General features: G+C 43.2%; 1 protein-coding gene across 1 annotated transcript in view; it reads right to left on the minus strand.

Moving 5' to 3' along the window:
• LOC100136366 (cystic fibrosis transmembrane conductance regulator II) overlaps positions 1-21809 on the minus strand; it is an 81399-nt gene that overhangs the window by 56918 nt on the left and 2672 nt on the right. The window contains 5 exon segments of the mRNA NM_001123534.1: positions 694-819; positions 1308-1471; positions 20021-20110; positions 20344-20559; positions 21432-21543. Coding sequence (NP_001117006.1) covers positions 694-819; positions 1308-1471; positions 20021-20110; positions 20344-20559; positions 21432-21543 — 708 coding nt within the window.

A 21809-nucleotide genomic window follows, 5' to 3' on the forward strand; every position in this document is an offset into this window, starting at 1 on the left:
CAGACAGGGATTAAACATTGAACATTGGAACTTTACTCAAGGACTGTATAACCAAAAAACATAACACATCAAGGATAGAGCTCTCCACTGGACTACACAATGCAGGATTGTTGCTCTGATTGGCTTTGTTTGTGAAAGTCATGTGTCATGATCATAGAGTGCAATTAATGCTTCCTTTGAGCTTCGACTCATATTTAAAGGAATTGAAGCGAAATTATCTTGATGGGAATCTCATTACTGAGAGTTACAGATCATCTATCCAAACTAAGAGTTTTTAGTTCCAAGAAGATCTTAGATAGATGGGTTCCTGTTGCTAACATGACTTTTCACGTCAGAGTATTACAACAGAGTCAAAGCATGACCACTTTCCCTATAGCTCTGGGATTGTTGCCTTGAACATTTAAGCAATAAGGCACGGGGGGGGGGTATATGGTCAATATACCCCGGCTAAGGGCTGTTCTTAGGCAAGACGCATCGCGAGGTATATTGGCCATATACCACAAACCCTGAGGTGCCTTATTGCTATTATAAACTGGTTACTAAAGTAATTAGAGCAGTAAAAATAAATGTTTTGTCATACCCATGGTATACGGTCTGATATACCATAGCTGTCAGCCCATCAGCATTCAGGGCTGGAACCAACTTGTCTCTGTTTATGTACAGTATTAGGTTCTAGTTAGGTGTGTGTCTTACTGTCTGATGTTCTTGATGATAGTCTCCATCACCTCCTCCCAGCCGTAGGCCTTCACTGAGTGGATGTTCTCTACGATCTCTGAGGTCAGAGCCAGACGCCTGCTGATTAACCCTGCTCTTTTCTGCCTGATCATAGGACCCCCCCCCCCACACACACACACACACACACACACACACACACACACACACACACAGACAGAATAAGACACACGTATATACACACACACACACACACAGAGAGAGAGAATAAGACACACACACCATATTGATACAATTAATGAGACTTTTCAACTACAGAGAGATGGCTGAGAACATAAACATGAAGACTTAACAGGTTTGGATGTTAATTAACAAGATTTACTTCTGGATCAAAGAGTTTTGTGTGGAACAGTGAAAGTTGTGCCCGTCTGAATAGGCAGTGTTTCCCACTTTGTTGACATTTCTCAGGGGCACAGGCCATGCCGTTCTGTTCCATGTGGGTAAGATGAGATCAGTGGCGGAGACCAGAGCTACCGGTCCTGTACAGACCCATCTAGAGGGCACAGTGTGTGTGTGTGTGTGTGTGTGTGTGTGTGTGTGTGTGTGTGTGAACTCCTGTACAGTCCAGTACCCACCTGTGAGGCCCCATCTTCTGAGAGAGGCAGGCCTGTATGATGCCCAGCAGGGTGAGGGCAGCCAGGGCACAGAAACCATTCACCTCAATCAGCTCCCAGATCAACCCCACACACAGGATGCACTGCAGAGGGGTGATCCACACAAAGTGGGCCAGGCCAAGACTCTGCAACACACATACACATGACTGTATGAAGAGAAGACACACGCAGTAACATGTATATGTACACAGAACACACACACACACACACACACACACACACACACACACACACACAACAAAAATATATACGTAAGGACAAATCTACAATCCATATTTTACACCATGGGTCTTTAACCCTCCCAGGCAAATCGGGAACTCAGGGACCCCATAATACATTAGCAAAAAAACTTTTTTACACATGTTGTTTTACAATCAGGTGAATGATAATGGCAAAGAGAAGTAATCAACATTTTAAAATTAATAGATTTGGTACATAGTTTTTCATCATTTTGATCTCCCCACATTATAATTGGAAGAGGAAGTGTAAACTCTTATATAGCCTATTAGCTAGAAAGGTAACTCCAAACACATTTTCACTAAATGCAGCTGTTAAGCTGGTTAAACAAAGGTTAGCCATGTGTTGGCAAAAATGTATGTCCAATTCAAGAAAGCTTACCAGCAGCCAGCGGCACTTGCCACACTGGTCGACTATTCGCAGGTGCTTTTTCTAAGCCTATGTCCGATACTCCAGTGAGTGTAATTAGCTCCATTAGCTCCAGTGAGTGTAATTAGCTCCAGTGAGTGTAATTAGCTCCAGTGAGTGTAATTAGCTCCAGTGAGTGTAATTAGCTCCAGTGAGAGTAATTAGTTCCAGTGAGTGTAATTAGCTCCAGTGAGAGTAATTAGTTCCAGTGAGTGTAATTAGCTCCAGTGAGAGTAATTAGTTCCAGTGAGAGTAATTAGCTCTAGTGAGTGTAATTAGTTCCAGTGAGTGTAATTAGTTCCAGTGAGTGTAATTAGCTCCAATGAGAGTAATTAGTTCCAGTGAGTGTAATTAGCTCCAGTGAGAGTAATTAGCTCCAGTGAGAGTAATTAGTCCCAGTGAGAGTAATTAGTTCCAGTGAGAGTAATTAGTTCCAGTGAGTGTAATTAGCTCCAGTGAGTGTAATTAGCTCCAATGAGTGTAATTAGCTCCAATGAGTGTAATTAGCTCTAGTGAGAGTAATTAGCTCCAGTGAGTGTAATTAGTTCCAGTGAGTGTAATTAGCTCCAGTGAGTGTAATTAGCTCCAGTGAGTGTAATTAGCTCCAGTGAGAGTAATTAGTTCCACTGAGTGTAATTAGCTCCAGTGAGTGTAATTAGCTCTAGTGAGTGTAATTAGTTCCAGTGAGTGTAATTAGCTCCAGTGAGTGTAATTAGCTCCAGTGAGTGTAATTAGCTCCAGTGAGTGTAATTAGTTCCAGTGAGTGTAATTAGCTCCAGTGAGAGTAATTAGTTCCAGTGAGAGTAATTAGCTCTAGTGAGTGTAATTAGCTCCAGTGAGTGTAATTAGCTCCAATGAGAGTAATTAGTTCCAGTGAGTGTAATTAGCTCCAGTGAGAGTAATTAGTTCCAGTGAGAGTAATTAGCTCTAGTGAGTGTAATTAGTTCCAGTGATAGTAATTAGCTCTAGTGAGTTTAATTAGTTCCAGTAAGTGTAATTAGCTCCAATGAGAGTAATTAGTTCCAGTGAGTGTAATTAGTTCCAGTGAGAGTAATTAGCTCTAGTGAGTGTAATTAGTTCCAGTGAGTGTAATTAGCTCCAATGAGAGTAATTAGTTCCAGTGAGTGTAATTAGCTCCAGTGAGAGTAATTAGTTCCAGTGAGAGTAATTAGCTCTAGTGAGTGTAATTAGTTCCAGTGAGTGTAATTAGTTCCAGTGAGTGTAATTAGCTCTAGTGAGTGTAATTAGCTCCAGTGAGTGTAATTACCTCCAGTGAGTGTAATTAGCTCTAGTGAGTGTAATTAGCTCTAGTGAGTGTAATTAGCTCCAGTGAGTGTAATTAGCTCCAGTGAGTGTAATTAGCTCCAGTGAGTGTAATTAGTAATTAGCAATTTTCTTGGGCCACTATAACTAACTATTTTGCCAATTGGACTGGTCCCCCCACCACACGGAACCCCACTAATCTACAGACGGAATCGCACAAGGTGGCTAAAAACAGACCTCCTCCATCTTCTACCAGCTTGCTACCTATGGCTCGGCTAGCTATCTAACTGGACCCTTTGATCACTCGGCTAAGCATGCCTCTCCTTAATGTCAATATGCCTTGTCCATTGCTGTTCTGGTTAGTGTTTATTGGCTTATTTCACTGTAGAGCCTCTAGCCCTGCTCATTATACCTTATCCAACCTCTCAGTTCCTCCACCCACACATGCTATGACATCTTCTGGCTTCAATTATGTTTCTAGAGACAATATCTCTCTCATCATCACTAAATGCCTAGGTTTATCTCCACTGTACTCACATCCTACCATACCTTTGTCTGTACATAATACCATGAAGCTATTTTTTCGCCCCCAGAAACCTGCTCCTTTTTCTCTCTATTCCGGACGTCACAGACGACCAATTCTTATAGCTTTTAGCCATACCCTTATCCTCATACTTCTCTGTTCCTCTGGTGATGTAGAGGTGAATCCAGGCCCTGCAGTGCCTAGCTCCACTCCTACTCCCCAGGCGCTCTCTTTTGATGACTTCTGTAACCGTAATAGCCTTGGTTTCATGCATGTTAACATTAGAAGCCTCCTCCCTAAGTTTGTTTTATTCACTGCTTTAGCACACTCTGCCAACCCGGATGTCCTAGCCGTGTCTGAATCCTGGCTTAGGAAGTCCACCAAAAACTCTGAAATCTTCATCCCTAACTACAACGTTTTCAGACAAGATAGAATGACCAAAGGGGGCGGTGTTGCAATCTACTGCAGAGATAGCCTGCAGAGTTCTGTCCTACTATCCAGGTCTGTACCCAAACAATTTGAACTTCTACTTTTAAAAATCCATCTCTCTAAAAACAAGTCTCTCACCGTTGCCGCCTGCTATAGACCCCCCTCGGCCCCCAGCTGTGCTCTGGACACCATATGTGAACTGATTGCCCCCCATCTATCTTCAGAGCTCGTGCTACTAGGTGACCTAAACTGGGACATGCTTAACACCCCAGCCATCCTACAATCCAAGCTTGACGCCCTCAATCTCACACAAATTATTACTGAACCCACCAGGTACCACCCCAAAGCCGTAAACACTGGCACCCTCATAGATATCATCCTAACCAATTTGCCCTCTAAATACACCTCTGCTGTTTTCAACCAAGATCTCAGCGATCACTGCCTCATTGCCTGCATCCGTAATGGGTCTACGGTCAAACGACCTCCACTCATCACTGTCAAACGCTCCCTGAAACATTTCAGTGAGCATGCCTTTCTAATCGACCTGGCCCTGGTATCCTGGAAGGATATTGACCTCATCCCGTCAGTAGAGGCTGCCTGGTTATTTTTTTTAAATGCCTTCCTCACCATCTTAAATAAGCATGCCCCATTCAAGAAATTTAGAACCAGGAACAGATATAGCCCTTGGTTCTCCCCAGACCTGACTGCCCTTAACCAACACAAAAACATCCTATGGCGTTCTGCATTAGCATCAAACAGCCCCCGTGATATGCAACTTTTCAGGGAAGATAGAAACCAATATACACAGGCAGTTAGAAAAGCTAAGGCTAGCTTTTTCAAGCAGAAATTTGCTTCCTGCAATACAAATTCAAAAAAGTTCTGGGACATTGTAAAGTCCATGGAGAATAAGAACACCTCCTCCCAACTGCCCACTGCACTGAGGATAGGAAACTCTGTCACCACCGATAAACCCACTATAATTGAGAATTTCAATAAGCATTTTTCTACGGCTGGCCATGCTTTCCACCTGGCTACCCCTACTGCAGTCAACAGCACTGCACCCCCCACAGCTACTCGCCCAAGCCTTCCCCATTTCTCCTTCTCCCAAATCAATTCAGCTGATGTTCTGAAAGAGCTGCAAAATCTGGACCCCTACAAATCAGCCGGGCTAGACAATCTGGACCCTTTCTTTCTAAAATTATCTGCCGAAATTATTGCAACCCCTATTACTAGCCTGTTCAACCTCTCTTTCGTGTCGTCTGAGATTCCCATAGATTGGAAAGCAGCTGCTGTCATCCTCCTCTTCAAAGGAGGGGACACTCTTGACCCAAATTGCTATAGACCTATATCCATCCTACCCTGCCTTTCTAAGGTCTTCGAAAGCCAGGTCAACAAACAGATTACCGACCATTTCGAATCCCACCGCACCTTCTCCGCTATGCAATCTGGTTTCAGAGCTGGTCATGGGTGCACCTCAGCCACGCTCAAGGTCCTAAACGATATCTTAACCGCCATCGATAAGAAGCAATACTGTGCTGCCGTTTTCATTGACCTGGCCAAAGCTTTCGACTCTGTCAATCACCACATCCTCATCGGCAGGCTCAATAGCCTTGGTTTCTCTAATGATTGCATCGCCGGGTTCACCAACTACTTCTCAGATAGAGTTCAGTGTGTCAAATCGGAGGGCCTGTTGTCCGGACCTCTGGCAGTCTCTATGGGGGTGCCACAGGGTTCAATTCTTGGGCCAACTCTTTTCTCTGTATACATCAATGATGTCGCTCTTGCTGCTGATGAGTCTCTGATCCACCTCTACGCAGACGACACCATTCTGTATACTTCTGGCCCTTCTTTGGACACTGTGTTAACAACCCTCCAGACGAGCTTTAATGCCATACAACTCTCCTTCCGTGGCCTCCAACTGCTCCTAAACACAAGTAAAACTAAATGCATGCTCTTCAACCGATCGCTGCCTGCACCTGCCCGCCTGTCCTGCATCACTACTCTGGACGGTTCTGACTTAGAATATGTGGACAACTACAAATACCTTGGTGTCTGGTTAGACTGTAAACTCTCCTTCCAGACTCACATCAAACATCTCCAATCCAAAGTTAAATCAAGAATTGGCTTCCTATTTCGCAACAAAGCATCCTTCACTTATGCTGCCAAACATACCCTCGTAAAACTGACCATCTTACCGATCCTCGACTTTGGCGATGTCATTTACAAAATAGCCTCCAATACCCTACTCAACAAACTGAATGCAGTCTATCACAGTGCCATCTGTTTTGTCACCAAAGCCCCATATACTACCCACCACTGCGACCTGTACGCTCTCGTTGGCTGGCCCTCGCTTCATAATCGTCGCCAAACCCACTGGCTCCAGGTCATCTACAAGACCCTGCTAGGTAAAGTCCCCCCTTATCTCCGCTCACTGGTCACCATAGCAGCACCCACCTGTAGCACGCGCTCCAGCAGGTATATCTCTCTGGTCACCCCCAAAGCCAATTCCTCCTTTGGCCGTCTCTCTTTCCAGTTCTCTGCTGCCAATGACTGGAACGAACTACAAAAATCTCTGAAACTGGAAACACTTATCTCCCTCACTATCTTTAAGCACCAGCTGTCAGAGCAGCTCACAGAACACTGCACCTGTACATAGACCATCTATAATTTAGCCCAAACAACTACCACTTCCCCGACTGTATTTATTTATTTTATTTTGCTCCTTTGCACCCCATTATCTCTATTTCTACTTTGCACTTTCTTCTACTACAAATCTACCATTCCAGTGTTTTACTTGCTATATTGTATTTACTTTGCCACCATGGACTTTTTTTGCCTTTACCTCCCTTATCTCACCTCATTTGCTCACATTGTACATAGACTTAATTTTCTACTGTATTATTTACTGTATATCTGTTTTACTCCATGTGTAACTCTGTGTTGTTGTATGTTGTCGAACTGCTTTGCTTTATCTTGGCCAGGTCACAATTGTAAATGAGAACTTGTTCTCAACTTGCCTACCTGGTTAAATAAAGGTGAAATAAATAAATAAAAAAGTTCCAGTGAGTGTAATTAGCTCAATATTAGAAGTTGAGAAATAAAGTTGACATCATTAGAGAGAAAATATTCTCCTATTTTCTACTCTAGGTATGTAATTACAATTTAGTTTATTCTGTTGCTGTTAGTGATATTCATGAAAACATTGAAATAATAAAATAAAATAATGTATTTTCTTATTTTTTCCTGCACACCCCTGCAGATCACCGGTTGACATTTTACATTAACATTTTAGTAATTTAGCAGACGCTCTTATCCAGAGCGACTTACAGTAGTGAATGCATACATTTCATACATTTAATTTCATTTCATGCATTTTTTGTTGTTGTTGTACTGGCCCCCCGTGGGAATCAAACCCACAACCCTGGCGTTGCACACACCATGCTGGCGTTGCAAACACCATGCTCTACCAACTGAGCCACAGGGAAGACCAACTGACCCCCTGCAGACCCCCGGTTGACCCCCTGCAGACCCCCAGTTGAATATCGCTGTTTAACACATTCCTTGAGAAGTGTGGAGAGACATGCTGTAGGCTAAACTACATACTGTCAATTAAAATACATAATGTCAGTTAAACTGCATACTGTCGGTTAAACTACATACTGTCAGTTAAACTACATACTGTCAGTTAAACTGCATACTGTCAGTTAAACTACATACTGTCACGTCCTGACCAGTAATAAGGGTTATTTGTTATTGTAGTTTGGTCAGGACGTGGCAGAGGGTATTTTGTTTATGTGGTTCGGGGTGGTGGTGTATGTAGTAGGGTGTTTGATTTGTAATTTCCGGGTTTTGGTCTATGTTCTATGTTTTGTATTTCTATGTTCTTTCTGGTTTGTTATATTTCTATGTTTAGGTCAATGGGGGGTTGGACTCTCAATTGGAGGCAGGTGCTTTCTCGTTGCCTCTGATTGAGAGTCCTATATATGGGTAATTGTTTGGTTTAGTGTTGTGTGAGCATGTTTCTTGTTTTGCCTGTGTGAGCATGACAAGACTGTTTTGTTGTTTGTGCGTTCTTCGTTTTGTTATTTTGGTGTTCTCTTTATATAAAATAAATAACAAGATGAGCATCCACATTCCTTCTGCGTTTTGGACCTCTATCCCCGACGACAACCGTTACACATACTGTCAGTTAAACTACATAACGTCAGTTAAACTGCATACTGTCAGTTAAACTACATACTGTCAGTTAAATTACATACTGGCAGTTAAACTACATACTATCGGTTAAACTACATAACGTCAGTTAAACTGCATACTGTCAGTTAAACTACATACTGTCACGTCCTGACCAGTAATAAGGGTTATTTGTTATTGTAGTTTGGTCAGGACGTGGCAGAGGGTATTTTGTTTATGTGGTTCGGGGTGGTGGTGTATGTAGTAGGGTGTTTGATTTGTAATTTCCGGGTTTTGGTCTATGTTCTATGTTTTGTATTTCTATGTTCTTTCTGGTTTGTTATATTTCTATGTTTAGGTCAATGGGGGGTTGGACTCTCAATTGGAGGCAGGTGCTTTCTCGTTGCCTCTGATTGAGAGTCCTATATATGGGTAATTGTTTGGTTTAGTGTTGTGTGAGCATGTTTCTTGTTTTGCCTGTGTGAGCATGACAAGACTGTTTTGTTGTTTGTGCGTTCTTCGTTTTGTTATTTTGGTGTTCTCTTTATATAAAATAAATAACAAGATGAGCATCCACATTCCTTCTGCGTTTTGGACCTCTATCCCCGACGACAACCGTTACACATACTGTCAGTTAAACTACATAACGTCAGTTAAACTGCATACTGTCAGTTAAACTACATACTGTCAGTTAAATTACATACTGGCAGTTAAACTACATACTATCGGTTAAACTACATAACGTCAGTTAAACTGCATACTGTCAGTTAAAATACATAATGTTAGTTAAATTACATACTGTTAGTTAAATTACATACTGTCAGTTAAACTACATACTGTAGGCTAAACTACATACTGTCAGTTAAATTACATACTGTTAGTTAAATTACATACTGTTAGTTAAATTACATACTGTCAGTTAAACTACATACTGTCAGTTAAACTACATACTGTAGGCTAAACTACATACTGTCAGTTAAAATAGATACTGTCAGTTAAATTACATACTGTCAGTTAAACAACGTACTGTCAGTTAAACTACATATTGTTGGCTAAACTACATACTGTCAGTTAAAATAGATACTGTCAGTTAAATTACATACTGTCAGTTAAACAACGTACTGTCAGTTAAACTACATATTGTTGGCTAAACTACATACTGTCAGTTAAAATAGATACTGTCAGTTAAATTACATACTGTCAGTTAAACAACGTACTGTCAGTTAAACTACATATTGTTGGCTAAACTACATACTGTCAGTTAAAATAGATACTGTCAGTTAAATTACATACTGTCAGTTAAACAACGTACTGTCAGTTAAACTACATATTGTTGGCTAAACTACATACTGTCAGTTAAAATAGATACTGTCAGTTAAATTACATACTGTCAGTTAAACAACGTACTGTCAGTTAAACTACATATTGTTGGCTAAACTACATACTGTCAGTTAAAATAGATACTGTCAGTTAAATTACATACTGTCAGTTAAACAACGTACTGTCAGTTAAACTACATATTGTTGGCTAAACTACATACTGTCAGTTCAATGACAAAATGTCAGTTAAATTACATACTGGAGGCTAACCTAGCACTCACAAGCACAAACGTGCATTCAGGGGCAGATAATGTCTGGTGGACTACTTAATCATAAGAAGACACACTGTACACACAAATGTATTACTTGAACCACAGTTTCTGTCCACATGGGTGTAATTCTCAATAGTCTTCTCCTCATCTCCTTTCCTTCATCTGCACTGATGTGAAATAACTGCAAGGACAAGTTACTTTCACTACTTACAGCGTATTCGGAAATTATTCACCCCTTGGCTTTGTCCATATTTTGTTACGTTACAGCCCTATTCTAAAATGAATGTAATATTTTTTTCCCCTCAACAAACTACACACAATACACCATAATGACAAAGTGAAAACAGGTTTTTAGATATTTTTACAAATTATTTACATAAGTATTCAGACCCTTTGCTATATGACTCGAAATTGAGCTCAGGTGTATCCTGTTTCCATTTATCATCTTTGTGATGTTTCTACAACATTATTGGAGTCCACCTATGGTAAATTCAATTGATTGGACATGATTTGGGAAGGTACACACCTATCTATATAAAGTCCCACAGTTGACAGTACATGTAAGAGCAAAAATCAAGCCATGAGGTCAAAGGAATACTCTGTAGATCTCATAGACAGTATTGTATCGAGTCACAGATCTGGGGAAGGGTACCAAAAACATTCTGCAGTATTGAAGGTCCCCAAGAACACAGTGGCCTCCATCATTCTTAAATGGAAGAAGTTTGGAACCACCAAGACTCTTCCTAGAGCTGGCCGCCTGGCCAAACTGAGCAATCGGGGGAGAAAGGCCTTGGTCTGGGAGGTGACCGAGAACCCGATGGTCACTCTGACGGAGCTCCGGAGTTCCTCTGTGGAGATGGGAGAACATTCCAGAAGAACAACCATCTCTGCAGCACTCCACCAATCAGGCCTTTATGGTAGAGTGGCCAGACGGAAGCCACTCCTCAGTAAAAGGCACATGACAGCCCACTTGGAGTTTGCCAAAAAGCCTGAATGCCAAGCGTCATGTCTGGAGGAAACCTGGCACCATCCCTACGATGAAGCATGGTGGTGGCAGCATCATGCTGTGGGGATGTTTTTCAGCAGCAGGGACTGGGAGACAAGTCAAGATCGAGGGAAAGATGAACTGAGCAAAGTACAGAGAGATCTTTGATGAAAACCTGCTCCAGAGCGCTCAGGACCTCAGACTGGGGTGAAGGTTCACCATCCAACAGGACAATTGCCTTTCTAAAGTCTTCGAAAGCCAAGTGAACAAACAGATCACCGACCATCTCGAATCCCACCGTACCTCTATGCAATTCAGTTTCCGAGCTGGTCACAGGTGTACCTCATCCACGCTCAAGGTCCTAAACAATATCATAACCGCCATTGATAAAAAACAGTACTGTGCAGCCGTCTTCATTGACCTGGCCAAGGCTTTTGACTCTGTCAATCACCGCATTCTTATCAGCAGACTCAAAAGCCTTGGTTTCTCTAATGACTGCCTCATTTGGTTCACTAACTACTTCTCAGATAGAGTTCAGTGTGTCAAATCGTAGGTCCTGTTGTCCGGACCTCTGGCAGACTCTATGGGGGTGCCAGAAGGTTCAATTCTCGGGCTGACTCTTTTCTCTGTATATATCAATGATGTCGCTCTTGCTGCCGGTGACTCTTTGATCCACCTCTACGCAGATGACACCATACTGTATACATCTGGCCCTTCATTGGACACTGTGTTACCAAACCTCCGAACGAGCTTCGATGCCATACAACACTCCTTCCGTGGCCTCCAACTGCTCTTAAACGCTAGTAAAACTAAATGCATGCTCTTCAATCGATCGCTGCCCGCACCTGCCCGCCATCCTAGCATCACTACTCTGGACAGTTCTGACTTAGAATATGTGGACAACTATAAATACCTAGGTGTCTGGCTAGACTGTAAACTCTCCTTCCAGACTCATATTAAGCATCTCCAATCCAAAATTAAATCTAGAATCAGCTTCCTATTTCGCAACAAAGCCTCCTTCACTCATGCTGCTAAACATACCCTTGTAAAACTGACTATCCTGCCGATCCTTGACTTCGGCGATATCATTTACAAAATAGCCTTGAACACTCTACTCAGCAAATTGGATGCACTCTATCACAATGCCATCCGTTTTGTCACCAAAGCCCCATATACTACCCACCATTGTGACCTGTATGCTCTTGTTGGCTGGTCCTCACTACATATTTGCCGCCAAACCCACTGGCTCCAGGTCATCTATAAGTCTTTGCTAGGTAAAGCTCCGCCTTATCTCAGCTCACTGGTCACCATAGCAACACCCACCCGTAGCACGCGCTCCAGCAGGTATATTTCACTGGTCATCCCCAAAGCCAACACCTCCTTTGGCAGCCTTTCCTTCCAGTTCTCTACTGCCAATGACTGGAACGAATTGCAAAAATCACTGAAGTTGGAGACTTATATCTCCCTCACTAACTTCAAGCATCGGCTGTCAGAGCAGCTTACCGATCGCTGCAGCTGTACACAGCCCATCTGTAAATAACCCATCCAACCTACTACCTACCTCATCCCCATATATATATATTTTTTTATCTTCTCTTTTGCAAACCAGTATTTCTACTTGCACATCCTCATCTGCACATCTATCACTCCAGTGTTAACTGCTAAATTGTAATTACTTCGCCACTATGGCCTGTTTATTGCCTTACCTCCTTACTTAAACAACGACCCTAAGCACACAGCCAAGACAAAACACAGGAGTGGCTTCGGGACTCTCTGAATGTCTCTGAATGTCCTTGAGTGGCCCAGCCAGAGCCCAGACTTGAACCCGATCAAATATCTCTGGAGAGAACTGAAAATAGTTGTTTAGCGACGCTCCCCATCCAAGCTGACAGAGCTGGAGAGGATCTGGAGAGAAAAATGTGAGAAACTCCCCAAATACAGGTGTGCCAAGCTTGTAGCGTCACACCCAAAAAGACCCGAGACTGTAATCGCTGCCAAAGGTACTGAGTAAAGGGTCTGAATTCTTTTGTACATTTTATATTTCTGTTGTTTATTTTGTATACATTTGAAAAAAATTCTAAAAATCTGTTTTTGCTATGTGATTATCAGGTATTGTGTGTAGATTTAATCCATTTTAGAATAAGGATGTAACATAAATAAATGTGGAAAAAGTGAAGTGGTCTGAATACTTTCTGAATGCATAATAACTGCATCATAATTCATAAACATAGTCTCTCATAATAGATTGTTAGCATTAAAGGGACATTTCTAAAATGTTCAACTTCATTTTCATCATCTCCAGCACCACCCCAACATCAACATATGTGAAAATAGCATGTTTCTATATTTTGTCATAAACAAAATAGAGGAAGATAAGTGTTTCCAATGATATCATCAACCAATTAGTAGGACATTAGTAGGTAATGCCTACTATAATTGGTTAAAATCACACGATGGTGTCATTGGAAACAGTTATCTTCCCCTATCTTCTTTACTACAAAACATAGAAATGCGCAATTTTCACATACTGTACAAATCCAATCAAATCTAGTTTTATTGGTTACATACATATATTTAGCAGATGTTATTGCGGGTATAGCGAAATGCTTGTACATTTTTCCGGCTGCATGTAATAACACAAAAAACATTCTGGGCTAATAATGTAAGAAAGAACACACAAAAAAACAAAATACTGCAAAGTTGCTTTGGAGCTAGAAGCAGAGCTGCCATGTCTGTAGACACCATCTTGAGTGAAGGAGATGATCAAGGGTGAACAAGCAACACTTCAGGTATTTTGTCTTTGTACTTTGAGCTTATTGCTTGGACTTGGGGATCAATGAATGTTATTGCTGGTATGCAAGTTTTAAGGTGTTATCTATTTTTGTCTGTTTTCCTCCTTTCCAGCTTTAATTGTCTGGAGCCTGGTGTTGTTGTGGCCAAGGAGCTTTCACTCAGATGGAACCAGGTTTCAGGTGCTGTGCAATGTTGACGTCCTTCCTCCCAGAGATGTGAAATCATCCCCCAGTGTCATGTCCTGACCAGTATAGAGGTTATTTGTTATTGTAGTTTGGTCAGGACGTGGCAGGGGGTGTTTGTTTTATGTGGTTTGGGCTATGTATTTAGGTAGAGGGGTGTTTGGTTTATGTGGTCCGGGGTTTGTTAGTCTATGTTCTATGTTAGTATTTTTCTATGTTCTATCTAGTCTATTGTATTTCTATGTTTAGTTCATTGGGGTTGGACCTTCAATTGGAGGCAGCTGGTTATTGTTGCCTCTGATTGAAGGTCCTATAATTAGGAGTTTGTTTTTCATGGGTTTTTGTGGGAGATTGTTCTTGTTTAGCTGTTTGCCCGACGAGACTGTCCAGTTCATTTGTGTTTTGTATACGTTATTTGTGTTTGCCTTCTTCACCAAATAAAAAGAAGATGAGTGTACATTTTCCCGCTGTGTCTTGGTCTCTACCCTACGACAACCGTGACACCCGGGCTGGACACAACCCGGCAAACATATATTTTTGAGAAGATCAGGACTTTTGCAATGAAAAGGCCATGTACATGTCCTGCTCCAAATGGCAGGACAGAAATATGCTCTATGGCTAGATTCCTTTTTTCATATCGTAACATGACCTGAACCAAAATTACTCAAAGGATCTGATGATCAAATCAAATCAAAGTTTATTTGTCACGTGTGCCGAATACAACAGGTGTAGACCTTACAGTGAAGTGCTTACTTACAGGCTCTAACCAACAGTGCAAAAAAGGTATTAGGTGAACAATAGGTAGGTAAAGAAATAAAACAACAGTAAAAAGACAGGCTATATACAGTAGCGAGGCTATAAAAGTAGCGAGGCTACATACAGACACAGGTTAGTCAGGCTGATTGGGGTAGTATGTACATGTAGATATGGTTAAAGTGACTATGCATATATGATGAACAGAGAGTAGCAGTAGCGTAAAAGAAGGGTTGGCGGGTGGTGGGTGGCGGGACACAATGCAGATAGCCCGGTTAGCCAATGTGTGGGAGCATTGGTATTGAGGTAGTATGTACATGAATGTATAGTTAAAGTGACTATGCATATATGATAAACAGAGAGTAGCAGCAGCGTAAAAGAGGGGTTGGGGGTGGCACAAAATGCAAATAGTCCGGGTAGCCATTTGATTACCTGTTCAGGAGTCTTATGGCTTGGGGGAAAAAACTGTTGAGAAGACTTTTTGTCCTAGACTTGGCACTCCGGTACCGCTTGCCATGCGGTAGTAGAGAGAACAGTATATGACTGGGGTGGCTGGGGTCTTTGACAATTTTTAGGGCCTTACTCTGACACTGCCTGGTGTAGAGGTCCTGGATGGCAGGCAGCTTAGCCCGAGTGATGTAATGGGCCGTACGCACTACCCTCTGTAGTGCCTTGCGTTCGGAGGCCGAGCAATTGCCGTACCAGGCAGTGACGCAACCAGTCAGGATGCTCTCAATGTTGCAGCTGTAGAACCTTTTGAGGATCTCAGGACCCATGCCAAATCTTTTTAGTGTCCTGAGGGGGAATAGGCTTTGTCAAGCCCTCTTCACGACTGTCTTGGTGTGTTTGGACCATTCTAGTTTGTTGTTGATGTGGACACCAAGGAACTTGAAGCTCTCAACCTGCTCCACTGCAGCCCCGTCGATATGAATGGGGGCGTGCTCGGTCCCCCTTTTCCTGTAGTCCACAATCATCTCCTTAGTCTTGGTTACGTTGAGGGATAGGTTGTTATTCTGGCACCACCCGGCCAGGTCTCTGACCTCCTCCCTATAGGCTGTCTCGTCGTTGTCAGTGATCAGGCCAACCACTGTTGTGTCGTCTGCAAACTTAATGATGGTGTTGGAGTCGTGCCTGGCCATGCAGTCGTGGGTGAACAGGGAGTACAGTAGGGGACTGAGCACGCACCCCTGGGGAGCTCCAGTGTTGAGGATCAGCGTGGCAGATGTGTTGCTACCTACCCTCACCACCTGAGGGCGGCCCGTCAGGAAGTCCAGGATCCAGTTGCAGAGGGAGGTGTTTAGTCCCAGGATCCTTAGCTTAGTGATAAGCTTTGAGGGTACTATGGTGTTGAACGCTGAGCTGTTGTCAATGAATAGCATTCTCACATAAGTGCTCCTTTTGTCCAGGTGGGAAAGGGCAGTGTAGAGTGCAATAGAGATTGCATCATCTGTTTGGGCGGTATGCAAATTGGAGTGGGTCTAGGGTTTCTGGGATAATGGTGTTGATGTGAGTGATTACCAGCCTTTCAAAGCACTTCATGGCTACGGACGTGAGTGCTACGGGTCTGTAGTCATTTAGGCAGGTTGCCTTTGTGTTCTTGGGCACAGGGACTATGGTGGTCTGCTGGAAACATGTTGGTATTACAGACTCAATCAGGGACATGTTTAAAATGTCAGTGAAGACACCTGCCAGTTGGTCAGCACATGCCCGGAGCACACGTCCTGATAATCCGTCTAGCCCCGCATGATCACACAGCGTGATCACACAGTCGTCCGGAACTGCTGATGCGCTCATGCATGTCTCAGTGTTGCTTGTCTCGAAGCGAGCATAGAAGTGATTTAGCTCGTCTGGTAGGCTCGTGTCACTGGGCAGCTCGCGGCTGTGCTTCTGTTTGTAGTTTGTAATAGTTTGCAAGCCCTGCCACATAAGACGAGCGTCGAAGCCGGTGTATTATGATTCAATCTTTGCCCTGTATTGAGGCTTTGCCTGTTTGATGGTTCGTCACAGGGCATAGCAGGATTTCTTGTAAGCTTCCGGGTTAGTGTCCTGCACCTTGAAAGCGGCAGCTCTATCCTTTAGCTCAGTGCGAATGTTGCCTGTTATCCATGGCTTCTGGTTGGAGTATGTACGTACAGTCACTGTGGGGACGACGTCCTCGATGCACTTATTGATAAAGCCAGTGACTGATATGGTGTACTCCTCAATGCCATCGGAAAAATCCCAGAACATGTTCCAGTCTGTGATAGCAAAACAGTCCTGTAGGTTAGCATCTGCTTCATCTGACCACTTTTTTATAGACCACCGGTGCTTCCTGCTTTAATTTTTGCTTGTAGGCAGGAATCAGGAGGGTAAAGTTGTGGTCGGATTTACCAAATGGAGGGCCAGGGAGAGCTTTGTACGCGTCTCTGTGTGTGGAGTACAGGTGATCTAGAATTTTTTCCCCTCTGGTTGCACATTTAACATGTTGATAGAAATTTGGTAGTTCTGATTTAAGTTTCCCTGCATTAAAGTCTCCAGCCACTAGGAGCGCCGCCTCTGGGTAAGTGGTTTCCTGTTTGCTTATTTCCTTATACAGCTGACTGAGTGTGGTCTTAGTGCCAGCATCTGTCTGTGGTGGCAAATAAACAGCCACGAAAAGTATAGCTGAAAACTCTCTAGGCAAGTAGTGTGGCCTGCAATTTATCACAATATACTCTACTTCAGGTGAGCAAAATCTAGAGACTTCCTTAGATTTTGTGCACCGGCTGTTGTTTACAAATATGCACACACCGCCCCCCCTCGTCTTACCGGAGTGTGCTGTTCTATCTTGCCGGTGCAGCGTATATCCCGCTAGCTGAATATCCATGTCATCATTCAGCCACGATTCCGTGAAACATAGGATATTACAGTTTTGATGTCCCGTTGGAAGGTAATATTCGTGATCGTACCTCGTCTAATTTATTGTCCAATGATTGCACTTGGCGAGTAGTATTGACGGTAACGGCAGCTTTCCCACTCGCCTTCTGCAGGTCCTCACGAGCCATCCGTCTCTTTGTCCTCTGTACCTGCGTCGCTTCCTCTTGCAAATAATGGGGATGTCGGCCTTGTCGGGTGTTTGGAGAATGTCCTGTGCGTCTTGCTTGTGGTAGAAAAATCTTTGTCTAATCCGAGGTGAGTGATCGCTATCCTGATATCCAGAAGCTCTTTTTTGCTGTAAGATACGGTTGCAGAAACATTATGTACAAAATAAGTTACAAATAACGCAAAAATCCCACATAATAGCACAATTGGTTGGGCGCCCGTAAAACTGCTGCCATTTCTTCCGCCGCCATTTTAACTATATAGGTCTAGGTCTAGATATTATTTTTAGCTAAGCCTTTATGTGTTTTACATTTTTCCTAATTGTAGGCTACTACAATTTTTTAAACACTACCTCACTGCTTTAGCACGTGGCCACATTCGCTTGTGTTTCAATATGAATTCCTTAAGAGACGGGTGGGTCTAAGGCTTTAGTGTAACGGGTTTCGTTGGAAGGAGTGGACCAAAGCGCAGCGTGGTAAGTGTTCATGATTTTTATTATCAAAAAACACTCAAACAAAACAACGTAAGGGAAAAACGAAAGCGCACAGTTCTGTCAGGTACAGAATAACAAAACAGAAAACAACTACCCACAAATACAGGTGGGAAAAGGCTGCCTAAGTATGATTCCCAATCAGAGACAACGATAGACAGCTGCCTCTGATTGGGAACCCTACTCGACCAACACAAAGAAATAGATAACATAGAATGCCCACCCCACATCACACCCTGACCTAACCAAATAGAGAAATAAAACAGCTCTCTAAGGTCAGGGCGTGACATTTAGAGGGTGTAAATAATGCTAAATGGGCGTAAACAAAGAACAGCACTGTAGCTGATCAATGTGAAGGTTATCTTTATTATACAACAGTTTTTTGTTTGGCTAATCTGGGAACTTGGTGAAATAATGTTCAGAGAATCCATTTTGGCAATTTGGTGAAATTATTCCTTTTCTAAATATTCAGTACGATTCCCAAGGATTGATGTAGAGCAAGTGTGAAAATCTAAATGTTTGAATTCCTTTTTCTTCTAAATTGGATTATAAATTGATCAACTTTTAAGGCAGCATTACTTCCCCATGTTTTCTCTAACTACAGTGTATGATACGCCATTTAAAAAAAACATAATTTGAAATTGTAGGACATAAGACTGAAAAGAGACAGTGGGTCACATATGTTGATGTTGGGGTGGTGCTGGAGATGATGAATATGAAGTTGAATAAAACAATACAATCTAGCTGGCCTGCGCACATGTGAGATTTGTTTCAGAGTGCCCGAAATCAAGTAAAGTGTTAACCGTCTACCCCTTTATCCAAAAAACCTAGATGGGAGGGATTGGCAATGTAAACGCATGCTAGTTCGTAGAGATAGCTTTGGGCAAAGCCACAAGAGAGGAGAAGAGAGAGCTTGGGAACAAGTGAGAGTTTGAAGCCACATCCAATCCAGGTGATAATTGCCTAGGGAGCAGGTAGCAGAGTGTATTGACATTCAACACCCCTTTACTAGCCTAGCTACGGCTAAATTACACACCCCTCTCATCCCATGTTGGCTTGACAAACGGCTGGCTTCACTTGTTTTCCACCACTGAGCACTGACATAGGACTCATGCCCAAGCCTAACCGGAGTGGAGAAATGTGCTCGGAGTGTGACTCACATTTTTTACGTCCTTCTCTCATTGACATCTGCATGATGTATGATTTTGCAGGGAGGTTGGAGTTGCCTGGCTGCGTGTGTATCTCGAGCTGGGATTCGGCCCATGCTGCAGTTTGTTTGTTACCACATAGTTCAATTGGGAGATATTCCTGGGAGCACAGCTAGTGTTGTGGTGTCTCAATTCGTAGAAAGCATAGCTTGGTGTTTGGATGACGATGCAACAACGATTCAAAGTAGTTGAGATTGCAAAATGTCACTCCTGCCCTCGACTACGGTATACTGGCCCAACCTGGCCCCTTCAACCTGGTCCCCTCATACCACCATAGCCACCTAACTATCCCCTAACTAACTGGCTCATTCAAATCCCCCACCTTTACACCACTGAAACTCTTCCCCCATTGTCTTCTTACATGTTTCATCACTCCTATGCAACGGTGAAGAAAATCACGCTTTCTGACACAAGACAATGCTCTTCTTGACATCATTGTTATAAAGAAGAATGCATTCTCAGTCGACTAACCTGGTAAACTGACAGTTAATAAGTAGATTACTTGGGTCCTTAGTTCCCATGGAGATTATTGAGGTTGAGGTTAGAGTTAGTACAGCAGATGAGTTGGGTGGTTCTTACCTCATCCAGTTTGTTGAGGTGGGCTGACATCAGGCTGACCAGCTGACCTGTGCTGATCTTGTCCAGGACCCGGCTGGACAGCTTCAGAGTCTGAGGTGTCAAAGGTCAGGGGTTAGGACAGACACAAAGGGTTAAAAAGCTGAAGCAGGAGAGGCTGCAGTGTGACACTAAGAGGGTGTGGCAGCCACACAGCCCCACCCTCACACAAGAGTCTGGCTACACTAAAGAGGGCAATGTAGATCTTCATGCCTGCCAAGGTGGTGGCATGCCAAAGATGTGCCCATACCCACACACCCACACCTTGCCCACACAAACACACACACCTTCTTATAGATGAGGCTGAAGAGAGCGATGCGTATCTGCATGCCCAGGTGGTGCAGTCCAAAGATGGCTGGCTGCAGGAGCAGGAAGCGAGCAGTGAAGAGAAGACAGAGACCCAGGGCTAGGTAGTAACCCTGCTCCCGCTCAGGGGCATGGATGGGGTCAAACGAGCCGATTATTCGACCCAGGAGCTGGGGCTGCACTGTTTTCGACGCCTCCTGTAAGAAAAGAGAAAAAAAGCATCCAGAGACATTGATGTAAAGAGTTCAGAATCTATCCTACAAAATACAATTTGGTGGCAGCTTGATATCATTGTCTTAATGATGTACCTTGATACCTCTAGTCTTATTTCCAATCAATTCTGAACTGAACTTATGGGCATTCCTAGAAGGTTCCACGGGGAACACCCCACACCACTAGGTTACGCAAGACCTGCTACTGACGTCATCTTTCTCTCCGAGCCGAGGACACTGGGATACTCACACTGCAGTGACATATGCATCTTCTCCATACTCTGGTTATGCCACTAATTCACTAGTAAGTAACACACAGGTACAGGACAGAACAGGCTAACAGCCAGCCTGGGTAGGGTTGAGGTCAGTTCCATTCCAGTTCCAACTCCCTCCATCAATTTAGCAAGTGAATTTGAACTCCTTGTCATTGACAATAAATGGGCGCTTTTTTTTTCATTCTTTAATTGGATATTTCCATTTCCCTCCTGAATTTAATTGATCACACACACAACCCTAGCAATGGCATAACACGTCTGCTGTCACAATACATGACATGTTCTCATATGCAAGATATTGTCATGTGCGTATCACAGTAAATGTAGGTGCTGGGTGAAATACCACTATAATAAGAACCAAACAGTGACCTACATTTTAAACACAAAGTGGTTCATCATCTGGTATCGTACTAGTAAAGTATGGAGTCCTTTTTGACAAACGTGGCCAACTCCGGTGCCCACAATGTGTGCAGGCTTTTGCTCCAGCCCAGCTCCAACACACCTGATCACATAGACTGTTAAACTGCAGCCTCTCCAGGTAACCGTTGGCCAACTGTGCTTTACGCGGAGAGATGGACTCACCCCAAAGTACAGCAGGATTCCGTAGAACACAAAAGGCCAGAGGAAACAACGGGATAGTGCCCGCAAGAGCCGAGGCTTCTTCTTGGCCGATGCCACTTCTCGGTCCCATTCTCTACACCAAGAACACAGACCAGAGGAGTTAGAAACTGTAAAAAAACACACACATTAGCTAACAGTAAAAGTAAAGTAGGGGCACATTGTTCAGGGCACTGGTGTATAACCTGGGTGATTTGGTTAACTTATTAAATGGAGTGCAGAGACCTTAACAAACAAGGGAGAACAAGAGGAAAGAGAAAAAGATGACAACATTTATGAGAAAAATAGAGCAAGGAGGGAGGGAGAAAAGCAGAGAGAGGAGGAAAAAAATTGAAAATGTGA

The sequence above is a fragment of the Salmo salar genome, chromosome ssa10 (assembly GCF_905237065.1).
Source record: "Salmo salar chromosome ssa10, Ssal_v3.1, whole genome shotgun sequence".
Taxonomy (NCBI): domain Eukaryota; kingdom Metazoa; phylum Chordata; class Actinopteri; order Salmoniformes; family Salmonidae; genus Salmo; species Salmo salar.